At 36.7% G+C, this 12,474-nt stretch overlaps 1 protein-coding gene across 17 annotated transcripts in view; it reads right to left on the reverse strand.

Moving 5' to 3' along the window:
• The window catches only part of Hdac9 (histone deacetylase 9), an 893,084-nt gene that overhangs the window by 395,878 nt on the left and 484,732 nt on the right, over positions 1-12,474 (reverse strand). For 8 of the 17 annotated variants that reach the window (XR_004946518.1, XM_036205788.1, XM_036205782.1 and 5 more), the window contains 3 exons: positions 10,578-10,728; positions 9,422-9,548; positions 6,961-7,082 (listed from right to left, as the gene is read on the reverse strand). Coding sequence is in view for 16 of the 17 variants with exons in the window: in XM_036205788.1 (XP_036061681.1) it covers positions 6,961-7,082; positions 9,422-9,548; positions 10,578-10,728 (400 nt within the window). In the remaining variant the exon portion in view is untranslated. The remainder of the gene's footprint in view (positions 1-6,960; positions 7,083-9,421; positions 9,549-10,577; positions 10,729-12,474) is intronic. The other 9 variants (XM_036205789.1, XM_036205785.1, XM_036205800.1 and 6 more) reach the window with 3 other exon arrangements.

Consider the following 12,474-nt stretch of genomic DNA (forward strand, 5'->3'; position numbering starts at 1 on the left):
AAAATTCAGTTTTCTTCTATGAAATGACCCTAATATATTAACCATATCCCAGGGCATGCCCCACTCTCATGGGCAATTAGCCAACATAAACCCAGCTCCATGGTTTTTAGTGGCTTATTTTTTGCAGAGAGAGACAGAAAGAGAGAGAATGAAGTTGGGTAGGAGGTGTGATGGATGGTGTGATCTGGAAGGAGTTAGGATAGAAAGAATATGACAAAAATATACTGAATGAAATTCCCAAGAACAATAGAAGCAAACAAAGGAAAAAAACAGCAACACACATACATACAATACACAAATACACACACACACACATGCACATACAACACACAAACACACACATATACACACACATACACACACTCACAAAATACACGCACACATACATACACAAACATACACACACATACACACACACACACACACACACAAAGAAAATGAGAGGAAGAAAGAGGCTAAAATATTAATTTGCTTTAAATACAGATCAGATATAGAATACTTTATCCTCTAACTTTAAATTTATGAGTGCAATGTAAATCAGTTTTAGAAACCAAATACAGAGAATGTTCAAACACAAGAGTGAGATTCTGAAAGACATAGCTCTTTGCTGAGATGATTTTTTTAGAGATGTTGTAAAGGAGATCAGAGGGCCCTGTTTCCTTTATGAAACATATGCTTTTGAAAGTGTACAAATTGATACAGACCCACTTATCAATAGCATTGTTATAAATTTTTTTTAAAGTGGATGATAGTTTTTGTTTATTTGTTCATGTTTGAAACAGCTTGAGGGCCAAACTGGGCACTCACTTGCAAAATCTAAACAAAAACATCAACAATCCTCTTAGTATTACCTCAAAATGGATTATAATCCTAAGTGTTAGATATGAGACATAAAATTTCGAATAGTACAAAATAGATGCTCCTGTGTTTAACAATACTTTTTAATACAATGCTAAAAGCATTATCCATGAAAAAAACATACTGACAAGTTTAATTTTATTAATCTGTGAGTATTCTGTTCAGTGAAAGACATGAGGAATAGAAGTAAGACCCATCACACATGGGGAAAAATAACTGGACAGCCTTCTCAGAATTTTGCTCAATAAAATTGGAAACATCACACAAAATCTTATAGCTCTATTCACAACCAGCCACACTTCAAAGCAATCATAATAACTTCAGCAAGTAAATGAAAAAATCAACTGTGGTTCATGAAGATAAAGAAGTGTTATTCATTGGTAATATTTGATTAACTTCTTTTCATGAAAAAACATAGAGTAAGATGAAATTTATAATGCCATAACAGCCATTCTTGGTTATCAACTTGACTACATACGGAATTAACTAAAAATTCAGAAGGTTGGGCACACCTTTGGTGATTTTTCTTAAATCATTTGAAGCAGGAAGATCCACTGCTAATCTGGATATTAAGGTAGGAAGATGCACCTTTATTATAAATCTTTTGAGCTGGGAAGATACACCTTTAATTGGGGCCACACCTGCTGCTGGCAGCCTACATACAGGACATGGAAGAAAGATGCTCTCTTTTCTTTTGCCTGCTTGCTCTCATCCTTGCTCACAAGTCTACTCTTTGACTGGCATTAGAGCCCATTTCTCCAGGATTCTGGTGTACAATGAAGATCAGCTAAGACATCCAGTCTCATGGACTGAACAACTACTGGACTTTCTGTTCATAAACAGCCATTGTTAGATTAGCTGTACCACAGTCTATAATAATTCTAATAAATTCCTTTTCTAGGTATGTAGAAAGAAATGTTTTATAAGTTCTGTTACTCCAGAGAACCCTGACTAGTACAAACGCCAAGGAAAAGAAGCCATTGTGTAATGGCCACATCCTGCATGAGTCTATCTATGTGACATTATTGGACAAAATCCAACTACACAGAAAAAATTACAGATTCATTTGTTTATATTTTGTGGATGAGTGTTTTTCCTGCAAGTATGTATGTTTATCATGTCATGTGCCTGCCTGCTTCCTATCCTTGGGATGCCAGAGGATGGCACTGGATGCTCATGGAACAGGAGTTACAGATGATTGTGAGCCATCATGTGTTGGGAGGAACTGAATTCAGGTTTTCTGCAAGAATAGCAAGTGAGCCATCTTTCCAGCCCAAGAAAAAAATGAAAAGAACTACAACATACTCATTTTAGGATTTGTAGGAATAGTCGAGAAACAGCATTTTAAAGACAATGATATAATTCTGTGTAAGGTTATAATAACAGACAGCTAACATATCACTATGTTACACTGAACTTTCAGGTTAACTACAGACCATATTAATAATAATGTATTGACAGTGGTTGAAGAGAAGAGAGTTGGCTCAGAGGCTAAAGCACTTCTTAAGCAAGTGTGAGGTCTGGAGTTTGTATCTTCCACACTAGAGTAAATGTCAGATAGGCATGAGAGTGTACCTATAATCCCAGTGGCAGGCAGTGACAGGGGAATGCCTAGAAAAGCTATCCATCTAGAGGAGTGGATTTGAGGAGTTACAGGTTCATCAACAGACCTTGTCCTGGTTTTAAAAAAAAAAGTGAACAGCAATGCAGGGATACACCCAATGTCAACATCTGGTCTCTACACACATGAATGCATAAACACACACACACACACACACACACACACACACACACACGCACGCACGCACGCACGCACACACGCATGCACGCACACACACATTTTACAAGCACATCACTTTTACATGCACTCAAAAATAGTCTGATACTATAAAATACTTATAATGGAATCAATCTAGGTATGATGTGCTATTTCCTTAATCTATAAGTCAAAAACTATTCTAAAAACTAAGTTTATTGATTAAAAACAAGTCAAGTAAAAATACAAACACAGCACAGATCTCCCTATATGGTAAAGACTTGAAATAACTATGATGCTTCTGTTAGACATCATGCCAAGTTCTGAAATGCCAGGAAATATTCAAAACTATATACGGGGGAGGAAGAAGAGAAGGAGGCAGAGACAGGGAGAGGGAAAGAGGGGGAAGGAAGTGATTTTAAGACCTTTTAAGGAAATATTCTTTTGTTAACTTTGGATTACAATGCCTTGACTAGGTCACCGAGGTTCCGCATCTTGACTGCCGTCTGCTGCATCAGGAGATTTACCAAGCTCTACATCTCAACCGTCTCTTTTCCAATTTATTCCAAGTGGAAAATGCCATTGGCCTTCTACAGCCATAACTTATGTTTGGATCCCGTCCATCTTTGAGTCATATTCTAGTGTTTCTGACCATTAAAGTGAGTGTTTCAGTAGGGCTGCCACAGTCTTATTAGCCAAAGCCAAGCTTTATATGGCTTGTGCACTTTAAGAGGTTAATATACCCTGCCAGCTTGCTTTGTTCAGAAGTATTAAGTGGAAAGATTATAACATTCAAAGAAAGGCAAAGTTCACTGTGTAAGACCTCGATAATATAATAGAGTATAAAACCTCTAGAAATTTTTGTCATAATATTTTATGAAACATATGCACATACTCAGTGGAACAGAGTCCAAATTAAATGGTTTTGAAGGTCAGTTCAAAGTCAGCATGCATGTAATATCTCTGTGAGAAATATGCAATCTTTTGAAAGTGCCAAGCCCCAGAAGCTTCCTACTTTATTATCAATCCAGTGGTGTGCTGTAGAAGAAGGGGGGAGTGTGCTGCAGAAGGGGGGAGAAATCTAGCCCTATAGCAATAACACTATTCTCAGCCAAAGCATATTCCAAATGTCCTCATAAGCTAACTCTTGTGTTATGGAACAAAGAAATCTTTGTGAGAGGGATCCTTTAAATATGGGCAAAAATATGTTATTTCCAACTTCAAAGCTAGTCACACATAGCCATTCATTTAAGGATACAAAAAAAAAAACCTCTATAGAAGTAACTCAGTGATTAAGAGCATTAGCTAGTCCTTCAAAGGACCCAGGTTCAATTCCCAGCACCCACATGGCAGCTTACAACTGTCTGTATCCAGTTCCAGAGGTCCAACACCTTCACACAGTCATGCATGCAGTCAAAACACCAATGCACATAAAATAAAAATAAATTATTTTTTAAAAGAAAGCAAATGGACCTTATTAGCTATAACAGATTGGAGGCAACTCTGATCCTCCCAAGAGGAGGGAAGCAAGGGTCCACTTTGCACGAGAAAGTTCAGATTCCTGTGAGAATCAAAGGCTTCTTAGCTTGATGTACCTGGGTTGTCCATGTCTGAAGACAGGTGTCCAGAGAGCTCAGAGAGCTTCCGAATTGTTCTCCCTGCTGAAGGGACATCCTGGGCTCTATTTAAAGCCACTAAGACTTTTCTTACTCAGTTTTATTCTCTAAACCTTACTAATAAATACAAGCAATTCAATAAACAACAGGGGTGAAAGAAATAAACATTATGTAGTATTATATGCAGCTCAAAAGACAGAAGTGACTGATTTAACAAGTTCCTTTAAGTCTGGGAGTAACATCCAAGTAGACAGCAGAAGTTGAAAATCTGGCTGTGATGACAAAGCTTGACTATTAGCTGTCCTGGTACTTCTCCTGGATGATCTATGGCAATACTCTCGATTCAGTCCAATGTGATATAACTTTATAATACAAAAATTTCCTTAAGCACATTCCCAATCTCCACGTACATTTTATCAATGCAAAATTTTATTGTTTACATGTTTCAAAGTGGCATTCTAGTTGACAGAATATAACAAATGCTGAAGTCTTAGTAAATAATTGAAATATTATTGAAAAATTTCAATGATCTATGAAAGACAAAGATGAGCCATAATTTTCTCACAAAACAATTGGCATGTACCAAATGGATATGTGTCTGGATATTGGAGAGTTCTGCCTATTTGTAATTAATGAAGAGCATCTCTAAGTATTTTTATATATAGAAAACTTCTGTGGTTTATTATATCACACTTTTCTTAATCAGACATTGGGAATTGAACAAGGAATATTCTGAAAACCTAGTGATATCAAAGTATTAACAGTGGTTCAAGAACTTCATTGCTATAATGTTTGAAAATATTTGGTTTTTCAGATCAGCAGTCTGATACTTTGTAAATACTAGATTTTCAGCAGAAAATAAACACATTTCAAATATTGGGCAGCTATAGAAAATATATCATTAGACAGGCCATGGATTTTTACATGTATTATCACATAAAGAGGCAGAGGGAACTTCTTACATATGTGCCCACATTCAGATCAGGGTTCATAACATGCACTTTGAACATGATTGTGTTGTGGAGTAGGAATTTCAATGAAAATAAATTAACAGCGTGTTATTCATTCTTCTCATGGAAAAAAAAAACAAACTGTTCTCATGGAAACAGAAGGATCTAAAGCAAAGCAACAACTTTTTAGTACTCCCTAGCTGGTTCTTTTTGTTGTTGTTGTTGTTGTTTTCAGATTTTCTTCGTGGATGCTTGGGAGCCCAGATGCCCCTTCTCTCGAGGGCACTATCAGCTCAAAGTCAGTGTGTAGTCTCAGTGGTAAGAGGACAGTCCAGGCCACATGCTCGGAAGACACAGGTCTTTTGAATACATCACTTGTTAGGAGCCTCTGCCTCAAGGAGACTGACTCTGTGTTCTTTCCTTATCCTGTCTTCTTCGGCTATTTCATGACAGGTCCTTCCCTGACTAGGGAAATGTTCACAGAATTCTTGTCAATAGCTCCTACACATGCCACTAAATATTAATGGTGTTAGTCCCACACACTTTATGAAGCAATTTTCACAAAACAAACCCCACGGTTTAGAAGTACATAAAGCCTCGACCTTTTCTTTACCTTCTTTTGTCCTAGAGAACTTTACTTAAAGAAAGATAAGGTAATGTGTGGGTAGTAACGTAAAATTCAGATGCAATTCATGAAGCTCAGCCATTCTTTCCTTTACGTTGGGTCCTACTGAAGTGTTCGACTATATCTAATATCCTAGAAAGATAAAAACTTCCAGCCTATGAAAATAAAAAGGCACTGATTGCCTTGGGAAGCTTAAGCACCCTTTTCCTGCATCTGGGACCATACAAAGTGAATGAAAGGTAATAAGTTCTTATTCATGATTGATTTTATTTTTAAATCTTCATTATGCCATAGGTAAATTATCTGACAGAAATTAGTTTCACCATGTGTTTGTTCAATCTACATTTTAATTACTCAAAATTGCCTGGAAAAATGAATATAATTATTTGAAATCACCACTCTGTGGATTTTATACACAAATTACAGAGATGTAACACCCCAACAAGACTTGAGCAAAATACAATAGATTCAACTATCTATGAATACCTGTTTGGAAGCTGTGGATGTAAACATTTTAAATCTTTTGAAAAGCTGCAGTTTCTAAACATTGAAAGCTTTAGAACAGAATGTACACAAATCTTGTCATCTATTATTTAAATATATTGATTATAGTGAGAAGAGCGTATTCATAGTAAATATCACTTGTCAGTGACATTCAAAGGGAACATAAGATGTGAAAAGAAATAAATATGACTTAGAGAGATGATATTGTCCATTCAATTCTAAATAAAACTTCACCATGACACTCCCCAACAAGTTTGGCTTAAGTTCCTATGGGTGCAATTGTGTATCCTCACACGTACATTAATAGGGACATTTTTTCACTGAGGTCAGTAGTGTGGAGAACACTAGGAAACTAACTTACTCAGAAGGAAGTATGATGTTCACTACATCGATATTTGAAATTTTAAAATTAAAAAATATTGTTAGACAGAATATCCTTATCAGACATGTTTAAGTAAATGGTTAAAGAAAGGAGACAACAGGAGATATTTCTCTAGAGGACAGGATAGGCTCTTTAAAATGAAAAAGTTGTATTTTTCTGAGGGTGCACTCCCTATTACTCAAATTCTTTAACTTCTATCTAGAAGTGAGTAACACAACAGTGAGGTGTGTCATGAAAACATCAGTGCTCTCCTCGCTATGCCAGCTTACCAGTTTTTCTCAAGGGGAAATCATCCTTGGTATCTTGGGCTCCTGGTAATGTGTACTTGTAAGATGGAGATGTTCCACTGAGAGGTGGAGAGCTTTGATCCAGTGATGTGTGGTGGGCAGCCCTAAAAAAATAAAGAAAGTTAGTACTGATGCTCGACTTCAGTGCATGTTAGAAGGAATCAGTTGCACATGCAGTCCGTGTGTCTTGGCTGCATGTATGTCCTTCCTCCTTAGTGAATGCAAACTACAGCCTCATGCATCCAAGTGCACTGCAGCAAATATGGAATGATGCATGATTCCTAGCAATGCCTACTTCAATCGATGGGAAATTTCACTTCATTTGAAGAGCTGAGATTGGAATACTTAAAAAAAAATTTAAAAAGCTGCCCTTTGGAGTCACTATTATAGAACAACCATGGTGGAAAGGAACAGAACATGTCCAAGGACTTCGTCACTGCCAGACAGCACAGCCACATTCATGAGGAGGATCTTTATACTGAGCAGGTTACAGTGCCAAGGGCCTCAGAGGCCTGACTCTAACAGGCAACCTTAAAATGTAGAATAGAAAGCACATTCTTCTTCAACAGAAAGCTAACTTCTAACATATTTTCTCTTTCTTGAATGGATATATTGAAAAAGAAGCAATTGTGTTACTGGAGAAGAATTTAGAGGACTGAACTCAGACTACTCAGTGTATACAAGCATTACAATTATCATATATAATGGAGAGCATGCCCACAAAGCAAGGCCACTACCACACTGACTGTTCTACTACAAGACTTTATTTGAAAAGCACATTCTCAATGATTAACTTATTTAAGGTCATTTCACATACTTCTAACTGGTAAAAAGCATCAAAATGTTATTATGTCCTTTTTATAGAGAAGTAAACTGATTCTTTGAGAATTCAAGGAAATCTCCTAGAGCCACATAGCTAATTCCTAAAATTAATGATTTATGGTTAGCTGGAATTATATTCCATATAAACAAGAAAAGATCACTACTGACATGAAGAACCATGTCTAACATACTCAAGGGAACAGCTGAAGAATTTTCAGGAGATCAATTATTTGCTAATAGTTGTTTCTCATTAGAAAATTATGTTATTTTTTCTTAAAATGTTTTAACTTAGAAAGCACTATGAATTAGTCACATACTCTGCAGATAATTTTAGGAAACAAAATTATATTTCTTTCAGAATACTTTATTATACTGACTGGTTTCTCAGATCAACTGATAAATACACAGGACATAATTGTTCATATGTCTAAGATGTTTTGGACTCTGATACCTCAGTTTTGGGAACAGAAGAGGATGGATTCCTATAAACAAACTTCAAAGTATGGTAACTTTTCTACAAAACTCTCAGGATGCTTCTAAATTCTGTAAATAGTTAGTATATACTTCCTGTCCTTGATGTGAAGGATGAAAAATATGTCACATACAGTCTTAAGGCCATTCAACAAACACATTTATGAGAGAAATGAACCCATTATCTTCTATCCTATTATCGAATGTGATTTATATATCTAGTCTTTGATCTGATTCTCAAAAAAAAAAGAAATCATTCCTCTCTCATAGCAAAAAGAAGTATATTTTATGGAATATCTCTGTTGGAGTTGTGGAAGCATGGAAGCATGGAAGAACTGGAAAGTTCCAGTAGTTCCATGTATCTTGTTTGTATTTCAGAAGCTAAACCATTATTTCACTGGGTGAAAAGAAGTGAGGTATAGCCAGCCAGGTGGTGGTGCATGCCTTCAATCCCTGCACTCGGGAGGCAGAGCCAGGAGGATCTCTGTGAGTTCCAGGTCAGCCTGGGCTACAGAGTGAGCTCCAGGAAAGGTGCAAAGCTACACAGAGAAAACGCTGTCTCAAAAAACTTAAAAAAAAAAAAAAGTGAGGTACAGTGGGAAAGGCTGGAGAAGTCACTAAAGGCTTAGGTTTGTTTATCTTCCTCCCTGCCCTTCACTTTTCTGTCTTTTGAAAAGACCAAAAATCACCTGAATTTCTCAAAATAGCTCTGGTTTCCATTTTATATTAAGCCAAGTGAAACAAAACTAAGCCACAATCTGCTAAACATTCACAATTTCAGCACAGATATCAGAGGTACTATCTGAGGATTAAACCATCTCTGGGTTCCACCCAGATGCTGGTTTCTCATTCAACAAAGAAGATAATGTACTTCCTGCCTTCAGTGACAAATGCTAATGCTAACTGAACACTGCTTGCCCCTATGTACTTCATGATGTTTTTTCTCAGGACCTTCCCAGTAACTCCAGAGGCAGGTGCTGTGGTCCTTTGTGTAAAGAAAAAAAAGCCGATTCTTAAAGATTTCCAGGAACTTCTCATGGGCCATGAAAGCCTGAGAAGTGGCATGGTTCAGGATTTCTGCCCAGGACAGCCAAAGGTAGAACCTGTGCTTTTTACCCTCAGGTTGAAAACAGCTAAACACAGAACATACGTGTACCAGAGCTTGGGATGGCGGCTCACGGAATGATTCTTTCCATTGGTTGGAGTGTCTTTCGTTGCTGATTTACTCAAAAGGAATTCTTGAAGCTTCTGCTTTACCTCTGTGCTTGCCACTGCCCCTGAAACACATACAGGGAAACAGACACCACCTGTGGTTACTTCCTCTCAGCACTCAAGAATACTCAACAACAGTTATGAGGAAAACTCACTGGCCACAGCATATGGAATTTTCCTACTAAAAACAAAACAAAACAAAACAAAACAGAGCCTACATAGGCTTTAGAAAATGGCAGAGTCCTGTTCTGTAACTGTTTCTTACATTACAAATTTTCAAAATACCTTCAATGAGTTCTTCAATCATTTTTATAGGAACAGAATTCCTAGAACTACCATCAATTCATCTTTAAGTTTAAAAAGAAAATTGCTGAGGATAATGGTACAATGCTTGCCTAGTATTGTGAGGCCCTATGTTCAATCCACAATTGACAAAAAAAAAAAATGGGAATAAAACTCTAGTTTTTAATTTATTTTTTTTAAATCAAGAATCTTGGGGAGTGTTATAGATTATTATAATACATTAAAATGATCATTTCTGAGTTCCTTGTTAAAAAATTCAACATTGTTTTAGAATTCATTTGATTATTAAGCAAATAAATTCTGTTGATAATTTCAGTTCAAATCACCACGCTTTAAACTTTGCCACGACCTGAGTTTGAACTGACTGGATAGAGGGCAATTATTTGGATCTGTCTCCCTCTTGTGGACCATTATTTTGTGAATGTTCTGCCTTGTGTCTAAGATCAACAAAAGGGAAGGAGGCACATTGTAATGTTCAGAACGTGGACTGCTTAGACAGGAAGACGGAAGAAATGAAAATATGTAGACATCACTTTATTACTGAAAAGGGAGTCCTACATTCAATCACTTTAGTGTGATGGTGTTTTCAAAGTCCAAAGAACAAGCCTGTGTCTTTGGCAATGCTGTGTTTATTTCTCATTATGCTCTGCAGAGCTGATAGGAAAGGGCAGTTTAGTCTACAGGTTATTCTTTTAACTAGACAAGGACAGTTTGGACACGCTTATTTTCATGATTTATTGGTTCCTTGTGGTTCGGAAAGAGAGTGCGTCCGTTACCCTGGTGCCTCTTACTTTCTCGTCCTCTATCTTTGCCTCTGAGAGGAGGAAGCTGCTGCTCTCTGCGATGCCTCTCTACTTCCTGTTCTTGCCTCTGCTGCTCCAGTTTCTGCTCCTTTTCTAGGAGTTCTTGCTGTTGTTTTATGGCTAGAAGTTCCTGTTGCAACTTGCGAGAAGAGAAAGACATGAGAGTGTGCAGTTTCTGTGAGCTTCAAAGTCATCACTCACTGCCCCAAATTGCAATGTTTTAACTTTTGGAACTTGATAGTATTTAGTTTGTGCTTCAACCACCTTAGTATGATTGAAATATAAAGATAGGAAATGAAATGGTTTTGATATCTACAACAAGTAAGTTTTTAGATAATTCCATTATTTGTGGGTCCCTATCAAAAATTATTACCAAATCCACTAAGGTCATGTGAATGCTGTTGACTTGAACCTTTAGTTTCTTTACCTGTGTGTCTACAAAACATAGGAACATGCAAAGGCAGAGACAGCCCAGATGTCTGTTTCACAAAGTCTCTCACACTATGAATAGACAATCAGTTCTTACCCTGAGATACAGTATAAAACTGCCGTGGACAGGACAGCAGTGGGGCTTACTTTGGGGAAAGCCTGCCCAAAACAATACAAACCCCAACTACCCCCTTCACAGAGAAAGTTCTTGTTAAAGTGAGGTGACCTACACATCTATATACTTCTCTAGAAGATAATAGGAAGTTCAGAACTGTCATCTAACACAGGAAAACTTCTGGATTAGAGACATAGATAGATGCAAAAGAAATCACTTCCACAAACTACTTCCATGCATTCACGTCTAGTTTTCTTAATCCTCTGAATTTACTTCAAATGGTACATAACAAAAAGATGAGGTTATTTGTTATAGCATTTTGAAGAATCAATTTCCTTTTAGTTGGAGAAATACATATATCTGAAGAAAAGCAAATGTACTCACTGAAGAACAAGTCTCTCAAGTCCTCCTTAGACTCTTACATTGCCAGGTCTGAGATCTGACAAGATACTAAGGCTATTCAGAACCTCAGTTCATTATAAGAAAGACAATAATGTCTCTCAGAGGTCATATACATAATTCATGTGAAATTCAGGTTTTAATTTGAGTGATATCATTTCAATTATTACTATTTATTGCTTAATAACTAAGGCATAATTTATCCTTTTGAATACTAGTTATCCAAAAACCTGTATTATATAGCAAATAATGGAACAAAAATTCAAAGCTCTGTGGAATGTTATCAGGACCTTCTTGCTGGAGCAACAAGAAGGCCATTTTTTTATGCTAAGTATGACAGCCTTACCCAATCTGAAGCATATGTTTAGGAGTATTTCTGTTTATTCTCCATGTTATATCTTAATATCTTGGTGCTTTGTTTTTATATACCAACCACTTAATGGATGTTCTCAAATATATCACTGTTATTTAGGAACCCATAGTCATGTTTAAATTGTGTTACAATGTCAATTCTATATCAATATCAAGACTGGTCAAATTGATTCAATACTTTATCCAAAACTTCAATGAAATCAAACTATAATTCCTTCTAGAAATGGAAAAGCATATACATTCATTACCATAGTCACTACTTACAACAAAGATTATGGGAATGGGTTATGTCTAAAAAATTAAAAAGAAGTAAAACTTAACATGTTTATTTCTATTTTAGCCTGAGTGAGCCATGATGACTTAGGAGCTTTTTGGGCAGACTAGGGAAGACAACACAATTTTGAGCACCTACATTCTAGCCACATTTGGTGTGGCTTTGCAGAGTTACACCATTTCTCTCTACTTCAGTTGGCTAGGCAAAAACTAGGAGACTAGAACAGAAGGCAGCAGGTACTGACTGCAAGAAGAACCAGAGTTCAAAAGCTAATGCCATTAAATCATGAGGTCCTG

This window comes from Onychomys torridus, chromosome 14 (assembly GCF_903995425.1).
Source record: "Onychomys torridus chromosome 14, mOncTor1.1, whole genome shotgun sequence".
Lineage (NCBI taxonomy): Eukaryota > Metazoa > Chordata > Mammalia > Rodentia > Cricetidae > Onychomys > Onychomys torridus.